The 20,430-nt window shown below is 43.8% G+C and overlaps 1 protein-coding gene across 1 annotated transcript in view; it reads left to right on the top strand.

Moving 5' to 3' along the window:
• Positions 1-8,702, top strand: part of dcc (DCC netrin 1 receptor) — a gene marked incomplete at both ends in the record, with an annotated part of 55,128 nt that extends 46,426 nt beyond the window's left edge. The window contains 11 exon segments of the mRNA XM_079755476.1: positions 375-482; positions 1,092-1,286; positions 3,205-3,237; positions 3,568-3,633; positions 5,330-5,495; positions 6,089-6,351; positions 7,087-7,200; positions 7,346-7,468; positions 7,668-8,000; positions 8,133-8,281; positions 8,613-8,702. Of these exon segments, the coding sequence (XP_079611602.1) occupies positions 375-482; positions 1,092-1,286; positions 3,205-3,237; positions 3,568-3,633; positions 5,330-5,495; positions 6,089-6,351; positions 7,087-7,200; positions 7,346-7,468; positions 7,668-8,000; positions 8,133-8,281; positions 8,613-8,702 (1,640 nt within the window).
• Positions 8,703-20,430: the final 11,728 nt, after the last annotated feature.

Raw genomic sequence — 20,430 nt, 5'->3', positions numbered from 1 at the left:
ACACACATGTACAGGCTCACACACTAATCACATCAGCACTACTACAAAATAATGATTATTGGGTTTGTTGCATGAAATAAAAAAGCTTACTGTGGCCTTTTATTTTGATGACATGCTGCTCCTAGCACTACCCCTAAAGATTATATTTTAGTGCTGTGTATCTACTAACTCCGCCCCTCAGACTTTTATTGTGTTGATGGGTAGGTCATAGCTCCGCCTGTAAGATTTATATTGTTCTGCTGTGTAGCTTCTACCTACCCTCCAAGACTTTATTGTGGTGATGTGTAGCTTCTAACTCCGCCCCTCAGACTTTTATTGTGGTGATGTGTAGCTTCTAACTCCGCCCCTCAGACTTTTATTGTGGTGATGTGTAGCTCCTAGCTCCGCCCCTAAGGACCTGACGGTGATCAGCCGCGAGGGGAGACCGCGGGCCGTGCTCATCAGCTGGCAGCCTCCCCTGGAGGCAAACGGGAGGATTACAGGTACGCACACACACACACACGCACACACACACACACACACACACACACACACACACACACACACACACACACACACAAACGTATGTAAATGTAGCTCAGGTACACGTTTGTAGTTCTATTCCTGAGCTACATTTGTATAGATGGTGTGCTTTGATAGGTACTAGAATTACTCTTGTAGTTCTAGTCACTCGATTGTATTCTTCATATTTTATGTTGATACTGTCTTTTCATTGTATTTTATTTCATATTTTATAGTTATATTTATAGCTATATATGAATGACAATATCTACCCTCACCTTGTTGCAAGAATGTCCTTGTCCAGATTTAACCTAAATGACCTTCAATTAACATGAAGGATCATGTGTTCTACCATATTTTTAATAAGTGAAACACAATGACTTTAAAGTTGCCACGAGGTACAACGCAAAATAAGAAATAAAAATACTCAGACTCAACAGCGTAGAGGAATCTCATGGAAAGTTTTTAGAAAGCCTCCCTTTTTGAGAGCTGGAGTTTAGAGAGCGTAGGAACGGGGAGGGGTGAGCGTCCATATTGTAGCTTTGATGTGGACTCAAATGAGAAAATGGTGACACTGCTGCCCTCTGCAGGCTACACCCTGTACTACACCCTGGACAAGAACACGCCCATCGATGAGTGGGTGATGGAGACCCTGGGTGGAGACCGGCTCACCCACCAGGTGCTGGAGCTCAGCCTGGACTCCAGCTACTACTTCAGGGTCCAGGCCAAGAACACCAAGGGCTTGGGGCCCCTCTCAGAGCCTGTGCACTTCAGGACCGCCAAGGGTAGGGGGCCATCAATTAATATACATATTTATTAATGTCTTAATATACACTTCATGACCACCAAGGGTAGTCCTTGGTGTATATATTTATTTATATATATATATATATATATATATATATATATATATATATATATATATATATATATGTATATGTATCCTTGGTGTATACGTATATATATAAATGTACACCTCAGGACTGCCAAGGGTAGGGGGCTTTAAATCTATGTATATATATATACACATTTATATAAATATATAAGACACACTAGGTGTGTCTTAATAAAATATATGCTACCTGAACGTTTAAGAAAGAAAAAGTGAGGATTTGTCTTTCTTAAGAGAATGTGCACAATTAGTAGGCAACTATTAGTGTGCAGAATTATTATGCAACTAAGTGAAAAAACTAACATTTTCCCTTCTCACTTGTTTATTTTCATCTGTTAAAGTGAGAATAATAAAATAACTCGAAATTTACAAATAAACCTTTCTGACATATCAAAAAAAAAGAAATTAGTGACCAATATAGCCACCCTTCTTTTCAATAACTGTCACAAGCCTTCCATTCATGGAGTCTGTCAGTTTCTTGATCTGTTGACGATCAACTTTTTGTGCAGCAGCAACCACAGCCTCCCAGACACTGTTCAGAGAGGGGTACTGTTTTCCTTCACTGTAAATCTCCAGTTTAAGCAGGGCCCACAGCTTCTCAATAGGGTTTAGGTCAGGTGAGGAAGGGGGCCATGTCATTATTCTTTCATCCTTAAGGCCTTTACAGGCTAGCCATGCAGAGGAGTACTTCGATGCATGCGATGGAGCATTGTCATGCATAAAAATCATGGTCTTCTTGAAAGATGCAGACTTTTTCCTGTACCACTGCTTGAAGAAAGTGTCTTTTAAAAACTGGCAGTAGGTTTGGGAGTTGATTTTGAGGCCATCTTCAACCCGAAAAGGTCCAACTAGCTCATCTTTAATAATGCCAGCCCATACCAGTACCCCACCTCCACCTTGCTGGCGTTTGAGTCGAAGTGGAGCGCTGTGTCCGTTACTGATCCAGCCACGGGCCCATCCATCTGGTCCATCAAGAGTCACTCTCATCTCATCAGTCCATAAAACCTTTGAAAAATCTGTCTTCAGAAATGTTTTGGCCCAGTCTTGACGTTTCAACTTGTATGTTTTGTTCAGTGGTGGTCAGGTTTCAGCCTTCCTTACCTTGGCCATGTCTCTAAGCACTGAACACCTTGTAATTCTGGGCACTCCGGGTAGGTTGCAGTTCTGGAATATGGCAGCACTTGAGGATAATGGGTTCCTGGTAGCTTCAAGTTTGATTCTTCTCAAATCTTTGGCAGTTAATTTGCGTCTTTTCTTCTCAATACGTTTCTTGCGACCCTGTTGGCTATTTGCAACAAAACGTTTGATGGTTCTGTGGTCACGCCCCAATATCTTAGCAATTTCAAGAGTGCTGCATCCCTCTGAAAGACTTTCTAAAATTTTTGACTTTTCAGAGTCTGTTAAATCTCTTTTTTGGCCCATTTTGCCTGAGGAAGAGAAGCTGCCTAATAATTATGCACACCTTGATATAGAGTGTTGATCTCCTTAGGCCACACCCTCATTCATTACGCAAATACACATCACCTGGTATGCTTAAATACAATAAGCGCTCAAGTTTATACAGCTTGATGTTGGAAAACATGCATAAAAATTATGACATGGCCAAAATACTCACTTGCCTAATTATTGTGCACACAGTGTATTCATATTTATGTTCTTGATGAATATTCTGTCGAGTCTGTCTGTCTCATTTTATTTCTGTCTGTCTGACTGTCTGATGGTCTCTCTGCCTGTCGGTCTATCTGTCTGTCTGACGGCCTGTTTGCCTGTCTGTCTGCGTGTCTGTCTCTCTGTCTGTCTGTCTTTCACAGTGGAGCACCCAGATAAGATGGCCAATGATCAAGGTTGGTTGATGAATTAGAAATCTATACATGATCATAACAATAATACAGTTATATATATATATATATATATATATATATATATATATATATATATATACATATTATATTTCAATAATTGATAACTACACTTTACTACACAATAAGAGATTCGATTACTAAGACATTATTATGGTAGATAGATATAATAATAGTTGTTATTATATAATAATATTGTTATTCTTATTAATATTATTAATATCATGAATAGATATTTATGATGTATTTTATTATGATCTATAATTTATACAATGTTTTATATTAAGGATCTGTGTTTTCCTGTTGTTGTTTCAGGCCGAGGGGGAGACCACGCCTACTGGCCCCCCGATGGAAACCTGATTGACCACAGCACCATTAATGGTAAGACCAGCCGCTCCTCAAGACCCACCCACATACTGAGTTACCAACTCAATGACTGGTCACCTAACTAAATGACTGGTCACCTTACTGAATGACTGGTAAACTATCTGAATGACTGGCCAACTTACTGAATGACTGGTAAACTATCTGAATGACTGGTCACCTTACTGAATGACTGGTAAACTAACTGAATGACCGGTCACCTTACTGAATAACTGGTAAACTATTTGAATGACTGGTCACCTTACTGAATGACTGGCCAACTAACTGAATGACTGGCCAACTAAAAGAGTTACTGGCAAACTAACTGAATGACTGGCCTACTAACTAACGACTAGTAGATGTACTTTATGACTGGTAGTCATGGCTGATCCAGCAGTCCTGGTATAATGCAGCAGGCATGATGTGGTCAGACCAGACTCTGGCTGGAAGAGAAGGAACTGCAAGAGACAGAGCTACGCCTTGTTCCCGTTTAGTCGCGGATACGTTCTAGCCAAGATAACAAATTCTCTAATTCACTGAGTATATATCTAGAGGGCCCAGTCTAGACAGTGCTGAGTTGAAGACACTTTTTACAGTTTACTAATGCTGGCAGACTTTGTGTTGGCCAATTACGCGCTTGCAGGTCCCCGTCTCCAACAACATGAACAATGAAATAAATATGATCAAAAGAAAGTGAAACCCAGATCTGAGCTACCACCAGACTTTAACTCTACAAATCTGAATTTAGATTCATATCTTGAGTCTGATTTGTGAGGCTTCGATCTCTTTGATCCGGACCAAAATGCATTGATTATTTTTTGGTTTGGTGCGGTTCCTTTTCACATTGCAATTTTCCGCAACAGTCCGAGAATTTGTCAACGACGCACGTGTGTGCATAGATCGTTCAATCATCGGACAAGACGGTCGGCGGTGGGGTAACGCGGGGTAACGCATAAAAAAAAGTAAACAAAGAAAACAAAGTAAACAAACTGGAGATTATGGAGATTCAGCGTGCTGCCCTCGCTGTGCTTATACTGATTGGTTTCATACAGTTACAAACATTTGCAGTACTTTTGGAGCATCAGAGGCGTTTGGCCCAACGTCGATTTTATGATGTTATGCTATCCGCGAACCGCTCAAACGCCTTCTCCCCCATCCTTGTACTGAATGTGTTCTCCGACATACTTTTTATGATGGCTTTTGCCCAAATATCCAAAGACATTTCGTCTCCTCTTCGCTCCATTTTGAGCCACGACTCATTTTTAACGGGTCTGATAACGTGATGCCGGTCTATTAACGTGACGTTGATTTTTAAATTTACCGCGCTAATCGAACAATATACATAAACAAGCAGCAATGGGAGCCTGTTGCGTCCAAAAAGGCATATTATTTTTAGAAATGGGTCGGACCAAGCGCGGTCGCTTTCACATCTCAAGCGAACCGCACCAGGGTTCGTTTGGAAGCGGACCGAGACCACCTCTCCGGCGGGGTCTCGGACCGGCTGTTTGGTCCGCTCCAGAGTTCGATGGTTTGTACTCACACCAGCCCAAAAGGTCCACACCAGCGATTTTTCTGGTTTGGTTCGAACCAAACAAGGCAGGTGTGAATACGCCCTAAATGACGACTAAATTAACAAATCTAAAACAATGTAAATGACTTCCCGACAGGAAAAAAAACAAAGAGAGTCGCTGAGTCCCTCCCCTGTGTGTTTTAGGCCCTCCCATTGGCCAGATGCGTCCGCCCCATGGAGGCAGTGCCACGCCCCAACACAACGCCAACATGCTGGTGGTCGTCGTGGTTTCTGTGGGAGCGGTTGCCATGGTGATGGTGGTGGTGGTCGCACTAATATGCACCCGCCGCTCCTCCCACCAGCAGCGGAAGTAAGGAAATCTCTCTGTCACTCTTTCAATCTGTCAATCTATCACTCTGTCACTCTGTAACTCCGTCACTCTATCACTCTGTCACTCTGTCACTCTATCACTCTGTCACTCTGTCCCCATATCACTATCACTCTATCAGTCCGTCAATCAATCTGTCAATCGATCACTGTCACTCTGTCAGTGTATCACTATCACTCTGTCACTATTTCACTCTATCACTCTGTCCCTCTGTCACTATCAATCTATCACACTGTCACTCTGTCACTCCATCACTCTGTCACTCTGTCCCCATATCACTCTATCACTATCACTCTATCAGTCCGTCAATCAATCTGTCACTCAGTCAGTGTATCACTATCATTCTGTCACTCTGTCACTATCACTCTATCACTCATTCTGTTACTCTGACACTCGATCTATTGCTATATCACTATCACTCTATCACTCTGTTAATCTATCACTCTGTCACTGTCACTCTATCAATCTACCAGTGTATGTGAGTGTGTGTAGCAGTAAATTGGGTGCAGTAACAATCTGTCAGTGTGTAGCAGAACATTGGCTGCAGTAACCGTGTGTGTGTGTGTGTGTGCTAGGAAGCGAGCCACCCACCACAGTGCCGGGGGTAAGAGGAAGGGCAGCCAGAAGGAGCTGCGGCCCCCAGACCTGTGGATCCACCACGAGGAGCTGGAGATGAAGGCCCTGGAGAAGGGCAATGCGGGGGCGGGGCCAGGCTCCCTGGGCGGAGGGGAGGGCGGGGCCTCTGGGTGTGACACGCCCCTCCAGCACATCCAGGACCTCCCACACGTAGCCCACAGCCAATCAGAGAGCCAGATTGGCAGCAAGAGCAGCCACTCTGGTAAATACATCATATATACTGTGTATATATTAGTGCTTTCAGTTGAACTCGTTATTAACGGCGTTAACGCAAACCAATTTTAACGGCGTTCATGTTTTTATCGCGCGAATAACACTCTTTTGGCTTGGCAAACGTTGTAGTTTTTTCACCTGCTGTCTAGCAACAACTAGTCACGTCAGAAAAACTACAACATCATACCGGATCTAGCTACACCGGAAACATAGCAACAAGCACGCCGCACAAACTTGTTGGGGCAAGCAAGGATAAGGAGCGGGTGAAAAACTCCTTAAAAGTGTGTGTGTGTTTGTGTGTCACTCTGTTTGAGCCTGCACGAGAGTTCAATGTTGCCATTAGCTGTTACGTCTTTCTGACCAATCGCAGTTCAAGGCCCACCTGGGCTGTACAACTTAGGGAGGGGCCGCTCAATTACTCCCCTCTAGACAAAATCGACTTGGTTGCGACGTTGACAGTTTGTGAGTGTTGCGGCTGTTCAGTGAGTGAGAGGTTGCGGGCCACAGCTCAGGCTGCCGGACGGCGCTGCAAGGAACTTTTATAAATGAAGCAGATGTTATGGTTGGATTTAGCATGTCCCTCACCTCCTCAACTGACCATTACCAGGTTCCCCTAGTCACCACGTACATGATGTAATAAGGAGGTCATTTTAATCCCTGTTTAAGGCTGTAGCCGGGCTTCCCTCTGAGTGTCAACATACTGAGTGAGAGTGTGTGTTCCCAGGAGCCGAGGGGGACGATGGCTCCAGCAGTATCTCTACTCTAGACCGCCCCATGGGGGCCCGGAGGCCCACCAGAGGGAAGATGATCCCCATGGACTCCCAGCCGGCCAACACCTGTGAGTACTACACTACCCAGCACGCACCATGGTTAAATCCCTAAAGACTAGTCTACTCAGGAAGGACCACCGTTACTTACCTCCCCTTTATGTACCCTAGCTGGGTTGAGTGCCTCAGGGTTTAATGTTGTGTTGTCTTCTCTAGCGGTGGTGAGTGCCATCCCAGTCCCCTCTCTGGAGGGTCAGTACCCGGGCTTCTCCCACGGGCAGTACACCCTGAGATCCATGCCCCTGCCCAGCCTCACCCTGGACCGAGGCTACGGTGCAGGTACAATACTGATTCATCATGTCATATTGATGGTGTTATTCATATAGCATACTATTGATCATAATATCATAGAATATAATGTGTAAATATGTTGTTCATGCTATCCACCATATAATGCTCATAATATGTCAAATATGTTCTATAATATAACACAATACACCTTGCATTCTAAATGAACGTTGTCTCCCTCTGGCGTCAGACCCCGCCCACTCTCTCCTGCAACAACAGGCTCCGCCCCCACATATCACCGCCCACGCCCCTGGCCCCGCCCAACCCTTGGTCGTCGAGGAAGCCCAGGGCAACCACCCTGTCACTGTTGCCGCGGGGACCACCCGAGCGATCCCGACAGCTTGCGTGCGACCGAGCCACCCCCTGCGGAGCTTCGTCAACACTAGCGCCGCTAGCCCTAGCGTCGCCGCGGCGCCCGGCAGCAGCTGCTGCGGGGGAGGCAAGCAGGCCCCGCCCCTTCTGCCCCCGCCCATGGCGGCCATGTTGGAGCCCAAGGTGTACACGACCATGACGGGGCCGCCCGGTAGGTCGTCAGACCCAGTTGCCGCGGTGACGTGGACAACTTTGTACCGTCGTCATGTTGTTGGGGGGCGTGTCTGTCACCTTCCCTCTTCGTTCTTTGTGTCCTTATTCTTCTCATGCCTGTTCTCGCCAGGGCCCGCCGCCGTGTCCGCCAAGACGGCGTCTCTCGGCCAGGCGGGGAAGGCTCGCTCGCCGCTTCTTCCGGTTTCCGTGCCAACAGCACCAGACTTCCTGGAGGAAGCGGGGGGGGGCAAGCAAGTGGGCGCAGAAGACGCGGCTAATGTTAGTAAAGATTAAATATATTTACTCTTAGTTAATTAAACATTCATTATTATTCATTAAAATGTAAAGATTAAATCTCAGCCTCATTAAGGCTCTTTAAGCTTCACAACACTGCACTAATCTTATGCTCACTACATGGCACAGCAAACTACATTATGCTTTATCTGCTATATTTAAACCACCCAACACTAAATCACATTTTGCTATGGTAAACTATGCTAAACTATGGTATGATATACTATGCTAAACTAGGCTATGCTAAACAACGCATTGCTATACTACGCTTTGCTGAATCCCGATTTGGTAATCAATGCTATGCTGTGCTCTGCAGGTCTATGAGCAGGATGATCTCTCGGAGCAGATGGCAAGCCTGGAGGGTCTCATGAAACAGCTCAACGCTATCACAGGGTCCGCATTCTAGAACCCTCTTGAACCCATCAGAACCCTTCTAGACCCCTTTTAGAACTCTTTCCCCTCCCCAACCCATTAGCCTTATTCACTCGGCGGCCATCTTCAGTTCCAAACGACACCGGGCGATTCCTGAACTGGCGTTTGCTTTGCTGACTGCGCTGTCTGCCTGAATGCACGTCAGAACAAGAAACTATTAGGAGTAAACGTTCCTTACCCTTAGCCCTTGGCAGAGAGTCAACTGAGAGCTAGGCCAACTATTGCCTTGCTTATCAACGTTTAAAACAATATCATTACTAAACACATAGGACACATTACAATATTCATCAGGAAGGCCCCCCGCGTCGTTCTTAATTAAAGACGGCTGCAGAGTGAACCCGCCCCCACCCAATCCCCCACCCCCTAACGACCCCGTGGCCAGGCTTGTGGACGCCAAGGAGACCAGGACCAGCCCATAATAACCAACAAAAACCTCTGGAGCTGGTCTAGCTCTACTTCCTGTGCGTTGTGGGCCTCACAGGAAGTCAGACAAAAACCTTAACCCACAGATTGGATTGGACCTGAACCTCTTGACCAATCCCGTCCAACATGGATCATTTTCATAGAAAGTCTTTGAAACACCTCCTGAAACTGGCAGACAACAAACTGCGAGAACCCAAACTGTGAATCCAAACAAACAAAAGATGCCAAACTCTTCTCCTCTTGTTTCTCTTCCAGAAAATGAACTGAAACTGTTTGTCTGTTTGTTTTTGTAATAATCTCCCTGACTCATGGTGTGAGGATGAGGAGCAGACAGTTGTAAATATTACAAACCTCCATTTAAATCTGTTTTCTATTGGTCGATAGATTGTTTGGATGAATAGTGATATTTATATAAGTCAGACCCCGAAGAGGATGATGATGCCGACGATGATCAAGAAGAAGTTGAAAATTGAGATGAAGACGGATTGTTACTATGTAGAAATATCTTGGAAAACGGAATTCCCATTTTCAAGGACACACCAATACCGATAATAGACATCAGTTTGTTAAATAAATAGGGTGTCAATATGATATCACTGTAGAATAAACACTTTCAAGATCTATGAACTAGTTAGTTGAGTTTGAGTTAGTTAACACATCGCTGTTTTGTGTGTTTTAGTGTTTCTAGAATGGTGGAAGAAATGTGGACATTTATATTCTTACATTTACAGTCCATGTCTGGTAGTTTTGAAGAGAATAAAGGTTATGGTTTGAAACCCTGACTTAAATACTACTTAAAGGGACAGAATTGTAGTTTGTCTCTCTTTGGCCAATATCAGTTTGCCCATTGGTCGATATTGGTGTGTCCCCATTGGCTGATTATCTCTATTCCTATAGGTCAAGACTCACCATCGGTGTGTTCCATTTGACTGATACTGCTATTCTATTGGCTGATATCAGTGTGTTCCTATTGGTTGACAGTGGTGTGTTCCTATTGGCTGATATCGACGTGGTGATGCTAAACAGCATTTTATGCTTTTTTAATTATTATTTTCTGCACATCTAGAATGAGACTCATGCTCAGAGACCTGCATTGTGACGATATTATTGCTATTATAATTATTATTATACTATAATCACTATTACCACTATTATTATTATGATAACAAGTATGATTATTATTATTATTATTATTATTATTATTATTATTATTATTATTACTATGACTGTTATTATTATTATTGTTATTATAATTAATATAATTATATTATTATTATTATGCCCAAAGGAACAGATGTTTCAAGTATGGATAATATATCGCATAGTTTTCCTGGCCTTGTTTGCAGGAACAGATGTGATTCTCATCAGGATTTGTTACCACATTCAACAAATATTGTTTTTATTTTTAAATTAAATTATTTTATATATCTATATTTAAATGCTGTACCTTTTGTATGGTTTTGATTAATGTACCTATTGCCTAATGTGTGCTTGCTTTTTCTTATTTTAGTGTTGCTTTTATTTACCTGATTTTTTGTTTAATTTATTAATTTATTTTATATTTATTTAATTTTAGCTCGGTCACTGTGCTTAATATCCCAGATTTGAGATGTTGACGAAATGTTCCTTTAAACCATGTGATGATGATGATGATGATGATGATGATGATGATGGTGATGAGGAAGATTCTGGAAGTAATAAAATGTACAGTTTCTGGTTTATAGCGACAAATGTCCGAATAGCAAGACTTTGAGAAGAAAAGTGAAAAAAACAAATATTCCTATCAGTTTGATTAATTGTATTCAATATTTATGTTATTTATTACCCAAAATACTTTAATACTGGATATTTTTGCGCGTTTGGAATATTAAAAGGAAACCTCAAGAACACGTTAAACAGCTGGAACACGTTAAACATCTAGAACAGCACAAACTTCTACAAGAGTCCAGGTCTTAAACCTCTACCACATGTTAACGTCAAGCATTTAAAACATGTTAAAGCTAAATTTGTAGAATATGTTAAAGTTAAATATATAGAACAAGTTTAACATGATGAACATGTTAACATTGGGAGCGTACCTATGTTTCCCGGGTCCTATGTTCCCCGCTTTGTATGTGACCGGGGAACATAGGACCCGGAGAGCGAATCTTTATTTCGTAGAATGGTAGGGGCTAGTACCGCCTTTTTCGCCTCTGATTCGCCTGTGATTGGTTAGAATGGCTCTCCTCCTATTGGTTATGTTAAGGGTTAGGTTTAGGGTTAACCCTCACCCTAACCCTAACCATAACACTAAACCTGACCCTAACCCTTCGCACCCGGGGAACATAGGACCTGGGGAACATAGGGATGACCCCTTAACATTAAACACCTAGGACACACAAAACATTTCGAACACGTGAAACACAAACATTAAACATCTAGAAAATTATAAACATCTCGAAAATGTTAACATTAAACACCTAGAATGCATTAACATTTAAAATACTACATGTCAATGTTAAACATCTTGAACACATCAATGTAAACCATCTAGAAAACCTTAATGTTTAAGCTACGGTAGGCAATTTATTTTTCAAGCATTTTTTGTAATGTTAGTTTCAATTCTCTTTACATCCCGACACAGCAATCAATAAATCAAATGCTTTGAGAAAATAATACATAAATATGGTATCTGAGGCAGAAGCAGGCCAGTAGTAATCATGGTTTCTCCAAATCGCCTCCCCTAGCTTTAAACATCGAGAACACGTTAAACATCTTTAACTCGTTGATGTTAAATACCTAGAACACGTTAAAACTTCTAGAGCAAATTCTGTTTTAATTGTAGTTTGTCTTGGTTTAGTTGAATATCATTTTAAAGCATTTTTCAACCTTATTAAACTCATTGTTAACATGCTTATTTTATTATTCATCGTATTTGATCGTACGTTTTATCGTACCTTCAGAGTTTGAAACCTTCAGAGTTTGGTACTCTCTACAGTGGTATGCTCCTTCACAACTCTGGTTCTACAATAGTACTATGATAATACTCGTTAAGACAGGCCAGCAATAGTGATTTGCAGAAATAAACAAAGGAATATGCAGAATTTTAACTGCCCTCGGTTGTAACTATTTGTAATAACATCGCAAAACAAACGTTGAGGTACGAAAATAGACACATCCTCACACACATTATGTATTTATACAGATATATATATTTATACAGGGCCGAAGTGGGACTCACTTTCAGCCCTGGAGTTGCATGATGCCGACAGGCCCAGCACAATTGGAGAGAGTGGGTGTGGGTGCTTTTACTATGAACGAACCACTGAAAAATGAAACCCTGTATATGATACAGCTCCAACCAAAACTAATTGCCACACAATTGAAAAATCAACGAAAGAACCCATTGTAGTTACTGACAAATAACTTAAAATCACTGAATCTGAGGCCTACATATTATAGCATATGTTTTCCTATATTTCTCCATATGATGCAATCAAAACATTTACCCTGTAATTTCCTGCAATATTACAACATGGTCCTAGAAACTACATCCTATCCTTTATGGCTCATTACATTGTGCAGTGTGCAAACCTGTAGCCTTTTTCTCTGCCTCCTACCCCTGTCTAATCAGCATCACTGGGCTGACTCAGTTATGTGGCTGCAAAAAAAATCTAAACAATTTGTGGCTACATACATGCACCACCATACAACATTTGTACAGATAAATCATACTGATGGTTAACTAGCTACTTTTTCTAAAATCTGTCCATTTTCAACTTCTTCATTGCCTACCTCCATTCATTGGTTAAAATGTCACATAGTCATGACACTTAACATGCTTTTAAATTCTTGCCTTCTCGGCACCAAAGTATCTCCTTTCTATTTTTGCTGTCAATCACTTTCAAAACAATGTGTGTACCATTGGCAGGATAACCTGTACACTCTCTACGAGCCTTCACGAGAGTTCAACGTTGTCATAGCTGTTACATCGTTAGCTTTCTCACAGTTGCAATTCGAGGCACACCTGGGCTGTGCCATTTGGGAGGGGTCGCTCATTTGCGCACCAAGGAAATTTAAAAAAACGCAATGTTGTTAGCCCGCAGTGATCAGCCTGGCGGGGTCCAATTTAGCTGAGGAACGCTTTGAGAGAAACTGTTTTAACATCTGTAAGTCAGTGTTGGATTTTAACCAGCTGTGTTGTTGGAGTCCAACAGGAATAGATCTAGGAGTCATCCGCATTCAAATAGAAATGATGTTCGTACTTAAGATTTGCTAGTGCATTGCCAAATTCTGCTGTCAGTTGGAAATCATTATAGATAGTCACCTCTTGTTCTCCTTCTGTCCTATTTGTTAGTCATAAAGATGACATAAGGCATTACCTCATTAAGACGATTTAGGTCCTAGGTTACATGGGGTTCCTGAAACTACCATGAATCAAAGAAATTGTAGAAAAGCATTCTCATCTGAATTTTGAAACATTCCTTTCACTTAGTACATACATGTTTGGGAAGAGAGGAAGACCTGGGGAGCCATCAGAACAAGACCTGGAGAGAGAGGACATGAAGGGTTACATCAAGATGAGAAAACCAGCCCGGAGAAAGAGGCAGAGAGAATGGAGGAGGGAGAACAAATGACAGAGTTACACCAGATTTAGATACAAACATGTGAGCCTACTGTTGAATAAATCTGCATTGCATTTGATACAATGTTCATCTATTAATAACCCTCAAATGAAGTCTGTTCCAAGTGTGTTAAAGATAAAATTGGCTTTTGTCATTGTTCCCCTTCATCTTCTACAACTGACATATTAAAGAACACAATCTTTTACAGAACCACGGACCAGCTCTTCACTCTTGCAAGGATCCTGGAGGGGGCCTGGGAGTATGCCCATCCGGTCTACATGTGTTTTATGGATAGGGAGAAGACGCATGACCAGGTCCCCCGGGAGATATTGTGAGAGGTGCTGCAGGAGTACGGGGTGAGGGGTCACTCCTCAGGGCCACCCAATCTCTGTACTCCCAAAGCGAGAGCTGCGTCTGTGTTCTTGGCAGCAAGTCAGATTCGGCTGTTGTCACCAACCTGTTTGTGAGATTCATGGACAGGATATCGAGGCGTAGTTATATTGGGGAGGGGTAGCAGATCAGTGGGCTGGGGATCTCATCCCTGCTTTTGGCAGATGATTTGGTCCTGATGGCATCATCAGCCTGTGACCTCCAGTGTGAAGTGCCTGGGATGAGGATCATCACCGCTAAATCGGAGGCCATGACTCTCAGCAGGAAACCGGTAGATTGCCTACTTCGGAAAGGAAATGAGTTCTTACCCCAAGAGAAGAAGATCAAGTACCTCAGGATCTTGCTCACGAGTGAGGGGACGATGGAGGGTGATATTGGCCGGAGAATCGGAGCAGCAGGGACGGTATTGCATTCGCTTTACGGCACTGTTGTGACGAAAAGAGAGCCGAGCCGGACCGCAAATCTCCCGATCTACTCGATCTTACCCTCACCTATGGTCATGAAGGATGGGGGATGACCGAAAGAACGAGATTGTGGGTACAGGCGGCCAAAATGTTTTTTCTCAGGAGGGTGGCTGGTTTCTCCCTTAGACGATAAGTTCAGCCCTCCGTGAGGAACTCAGAGTAGAGCCGCTGCTCCTCTGCTTCTAAAGGAGTCAGTTGAGGTGGTTCATCTGGTGAGGATGCCCCCTGGGTGCCTCCCTAGGGAGGTGTTCCAGGTGCGTCGAGCGGGGAGGGGACCTCGGGGAAGACCCAAGACTAGGTGGACAAATTGTATCTCAACCATGGCCCGGGAACGCCTCGTGATCCCCCCGTCAGAGCTGGTCAATGTGGCCCGGGAAAGGGAAGTCTGGGGGGCTGCCTGTTGCTGCCCCCGCGACCCGACCCCGGATAAGCGGTTGAAGACGAGATGAGAGGATAAGATGACCTTTTATGGGGGGGGGGGGTGATGAATGATGACATGGGTGTGTTGCCCAGATATTTCCAAATGCAGAGAGACCACTGCAGCCATGACCGGAGCCCTATCCTGGTCATGGGGGGGGCAGGAGGCGGAGCTTCCAGTCGGTGTAGTCCAACATCCACTAGTGGCTTGAATGTTCAAACGCCAAAGAGGCTGCAGGTCGTTACTCTTGTAGGCCATTCAGCCGTCCACAGAGCGGAGAGTGTGTCTTTGATCCATCCCATGGATTTAGGAGTTAGAAGAAGGCAACCAATCAAGAAGGGGGTTGGCCATCCATGCCAGGTCACAGGTCGGTACACAACTAGAGACCTTAAATAAAGAACACAGACTGTGACTATATTAAGACCATTGGGGGAGACCTAACTGCAACACAAAACATTGGGTGATGTCTAGTCAGAATGCCGAATACCAAAGCAAAGTGGTTCAGATTGGAGTTCTTAGTTTTCTGGAAGACATGGTTCAAACAACAGTTAAAAATTAAATAAAGTAAACAGAGGTACAGAGGTATACAGGAGCTATTCAGAATAATGGCAGATGAAACAGAAGACATAAGAAAAATAACATCTAAGTGATACAGAGATAATGTTACAATGGGCCTGTTGCAAGAGGCCCACTTGCTCAAATAGATGAAGAATTTGTTGCAAAACTAGTCCCTGTCTGGACTTCTTGCTGACATGCTTCAGTCTCCCTCTGTGACTCTCAAAGGCAGCTGGCCGCCTTGAAACCTGACTCATAAAGGAATGAGTCAGGTTTGGACGACCTCTCGAATGAGCTATTGATTATTTCTCAACAATGTCATATTCCGTGTCACATTGAGGACTTGGGACTTGAAGTTCAAAAACAGTACAAAATCATTCTTGAAGGTAAGGAAGGAAAGAATGGATTTCAGAGGCCCTCGTATGCACTAGAGCCACCGTTGTTCATTGAACCATACAAAGACACTCCTTGGAGCTTTTCAAACTGTACAAAATTGCAGGTGCAATAACGGTAACAGCGTTATGTGGACACAGCTTTTCAACTCTGAGATTTGTCAAAACTCATCTTCTATCTACCTTGGCTTAGAGATTGAGTCATCGAGTCTTGAAGAGTAAATTACCTTAAATATTATGGATTTCGTTGATATCCTTGGAAAAATCTCAAAATCTGCAAACCTTTTTTTTGGCATTATTCAGAAAGGGGAAACAGTACACAAGTACATCAACACTGAATGAGTACTAATTTGCTATCGTTTGTCTTTTTGAGAACCAAACCTTGGGGTAGTGGTATGTAAAATTTACCTCAGGTATTAGGTATCCCTGATACCTCATGTGGTCCCAAGCCCCCCTCCCCCTCCCCCCAGTCTCGCTCAAGGAGAAGTCTGTGTGTGTGTGTGTGTGTGTGTGTGTGTGTGTGTGTGTGTGTGTATGTGTGCGTGCGTGCGTGTGCGCGCGCACGTATGTGTGTGTGTGTGTGTGTGTGTGTGTGTGTGTGTGTGTGCGTGTGTGTGTGTGTGTGTGTGTGTGTGTGTGTGTGCGTGCGTGCGTGCATGTGTGTGTGTGTCTAGACTGGCCAATGGTTTTCTTGGGGATCATTTTAATAAATGGGGCTCATCAGGCTCCGTTCAAAGTGCAGATACTGTTAAGCTTCTTGTCATTACTGGCGCTAAATTTAGCCGCAAAAAAAATGGAGCAAAACGCAACGCGGCGTGCGGCTCTGGTGTCGCGTCCGGGAATAGTCGACCAGTCACACACGCTGCGAGACGAGACCGGAATACACTGGTTCGACTGGATATTAACGCAGACTTTAACTACTACACTTCCCTATCAGAACTCACACACCGGGGTACGTGTTGTCTTCATGTGTTCATGTTTTCACGCATTCATGTGTTCATCTGTCAAAGTGACCCGGTGACTTCGAGCCGCTCCAGCGCGTTGACCACCAGAGCAACTTGAACTCTGGGTCCGCAGCAGTAGACGAAACCATTAACCAATTAGCAGTAAGCTGTTCCCAGAGCACTGTTGTGATTATTTAATACCATGGGGGATTGATTTCATTGGGTCGTAAACGTCAACATCGTTGTAGATAGGCCTAGTAAATAAAAACTAATACAGGCTTCCCTTTGGGCAACAGGTTTTACAACAAATGTTTGGGTTTGAATGTAAAATGTGTTGGTGTGTGTGTGTTGTTTTTTTTGTGTGTGTGCGTGTGTGTGTGTGTGTGTGTGCGCGCGCGCGTGCGTGTGCGTGCGTGCGTGTATGTGTGTTTGGGGACTATGTTGTAATTAAAAGACATGGAACATCCAGTTGTAGATACTTTCATAACATCACGTCATCAGGTCGTATTTCTCAACTGTGAACTATATGTGGTCATATGATGGATGTTAATGGGAGTGAGCTTTGAAACCCAACCGGCAGCGCCTACAGACTAACATGTCAACAGGTTTCATATTCGGTCTTGGGTCAAGGGGAATATTGACAAAAACAAAATATACAGCTGATAAAAACTATATAAACAAAGTGACCTGGGCTATTATTTATTGATGAAGTGTAATGTTATTTTGTGGTTTAACCGTGTCTGGGAATTAGGACATATTTGGACATACTAATGGTACCTAATGTGACCGGATTGGTCATCTGAACACTGACTCCGTTAACTCATCTTTAAATATGTCAACAAAACCAAACTGATACGCATATTAACAACGACACCGCCCCCTCGTGGATATTTCTTGCGGTGCATCAACCCCGCATGACCTCCGGCAGGGCTGCGCTGGAACGAACAATGGGCCCTGGCATGTTGACCCGGGACGCCCCAACACCTGCTCAGAGGTGTCTGTGTGTCTGTCATAGGTTTCTGTGTGTATGCCAGCAGCAGCAGAGCCCAGTAATTCTCTCTACTGGGCTGCCATGGTTTCTGAATACCTTGGAGTTAGGTTTGAGGGAAGTCATTTTCTGCTTCAAATCTTCCTAGGGCCGTGTCAGGGTACGAACACTGCACGTTGGACACGTTGATTTATTCCTTCCTGTTCATCAAGTAGAGGAACGTGACAATTTATAGCCACGTTTTTATAGCCGAGTTTCAAATACTAATCCAGACCCCAACCATAAAGAATGACCAACATGATCCCTCTGGCCCACGAGAGGGATCATTGACCTGGTGGTGAAGGATCGTCACTCACCACCTGGTCTGGAACCTTCTGACCCGGGTCTAAGCGGCCTGGGTCCCACAGAACCCATCAGTGGTTCAGCGTGCCTTCAGGTCTGACCACAAAGCCTTCTTCACGTCCGTACTGGGTGATGGTGCAGTGGTCTGGTACTGACCGGATGGCCGGTCTGTCTCTAGTGGTGATGGTGCAGTGGTCTGGTACTGACCGGACGGCCGGTCTGTCTCTAGTGGTGATGGTGCAGTGGTCTGGTACTGACCGGACGGCCGGTCTGTCTCTAGTGGTGATGGTGCAGTGGTCTGGTACTGACCGGACGGCCGGTCTGTCTCTAGTGGTGATGGTGCAGTGGTCTGGTACTGACCGGACGGCCAGTCTGTCTCTAGTGGTGATGGTGCAGTGGTCTGGTACTGACCGGATGGCCAGTCTGTCTCTAGTGGTGATGGTGCAGTGGTCTGGTACTCACCACCTGGCAGGTTGTGTTTTGAAGACGAAGCCTCCGATGAAGAGCAGTAGTGTTGCCTGAAGTGTTTTCAAGCAGGCTGTGATTTCTCGTTAGAATAGTGCAAAATGCCACGCAGTTTGAGGGTAATGAGGAATAACAAGTCACGAGGCAATTCATTTTTTTATAATGGGCATCTCGCTTTAAGCTTCTTTATGATGATGTGTATTGTTTGTGCGCTGGAGGATTGTTTAATTGTTAGCCACCATACAGAGGGGGGGTAGTATTACAAACGTCCAATGTACCTTTACAGGGGTGATATGCTTTTTCGACTTTCCCCTTTGCTATATATATATATATATATATATAGGTTATATGACATATGTATGCATGTTTTACATCTGCTAAGCTAGAAAAATAAAAAGTCAGAGCCAGGGGGAGTATTCGCGCCCACCGAGAACGGCCCTCAATAAGGGCAGTGGGCGGTGCTGAAGTGCAGAAGTCGCGTCTCCCGACTACCCGCAATGTTCACAACTTCTTGGTGTGAATAATAAGTATTCTAACTATTCTAGTAGTACCCCCAAATGCAATTATTAACCCTAAAAAAGCATGATATGGGAGCTTTAAGAGAGGGACATTACATCTTGTGAACGCAGGGCGATGTTGTGCGTAAAGAGAGAGAAGGCAGGAAGCGGAATGGGAAAAGACTGAAGGATACAGCAGGAGTCGGTGAAGAGTCTGATGAGCTGAAGCATACAGCAGGAGTCGGTAAAGTGTCTGATGAGCTGAAGCATACAGCAGGAGTCGGTAAAGAGTCTGATGAGCTGAAGCATACAGCAGGAGTCGGTAAAGAGTCTGATGAGCTGAAGCATACAGCAGGAGTCGGTAAGAGTCTGATGAGTTTTGTGGAAAAACATGGGGAGATTATTTTGGTCATCAATGAAGACACTGGGATAAATATTTTTCCTTTACGTGGCGAATCTGTTTCGATTCACGTGCTTAAAGGAATAGTTTTAACGCTGCTGTTACCAGCACACGTAATCCAGAGCTCCAATCTACGACTCAGGGTTCAGAGGCTGGAGATAACAAACTTAAAACATGAACAAGTGGGAGGACCACCATCTATGGAAGCCATTCCTCTGTCACGGTAGATAGAGCAAAAGAGCAACCAAAGACTGCAGGTAAAGAAGATGTGATAGACCCCAGACCTCTGAATGAGGAGGTGAATCCAAAGGGCCATCCAAATCAATCCAGCAGCGTTTCTTAAACACCATTTAAGAAACACCTTTGGCTCATCATTCATGAGCCCTGCAGAACATAAACAACTTCATTAGAGGAAACTATGAACCTTTGAGGTGTAGGATAGAAGAAAAGTACATTTGTATTATGTGTAATGAGACACAACAATCTAAAATAAAATCGTAACAGTAAGGTTTCATTATACCATTATTAGTTTTCCCCTAAGGCGATTTCTTGCAAAAGTACAAAGACTTTACATAAGCATCCTTGTATTTACACAGCAAAGACTGTTTATGACAGGATTGTTGATAGATCCTCCAAACAGGCCTTACAGGGATCCCTCCAACACAGATTTGTCATCTGGTGCTACTTGGGACAGAATGGGACTACTTGGGACAGAATGTCCCAAGTAGCAGAATGTGTTGTGCTCCGGACCTGCCAGGAGTTCCCTGATTCAGCTTTAATGTTGGCCCCTTGACTGAATCAGGAGACATGGTTGGCAACA

This window comes from Pollachius pollachius (assembly GCF_949987615.1).
Source record: "Pollachius pollachius genome assembly, chromosome: 18".
Classification (NCBI taxonomy): domain Eukaryota; kingdom Metazoa; phylum Chordata; class Actinopteri; order Gadiformes; family Gadidae; genus Pollachius; species Pollachius pollachius.
This window is presented reverse-complemented; position numbering and strand designations above follow the sequence as displayed.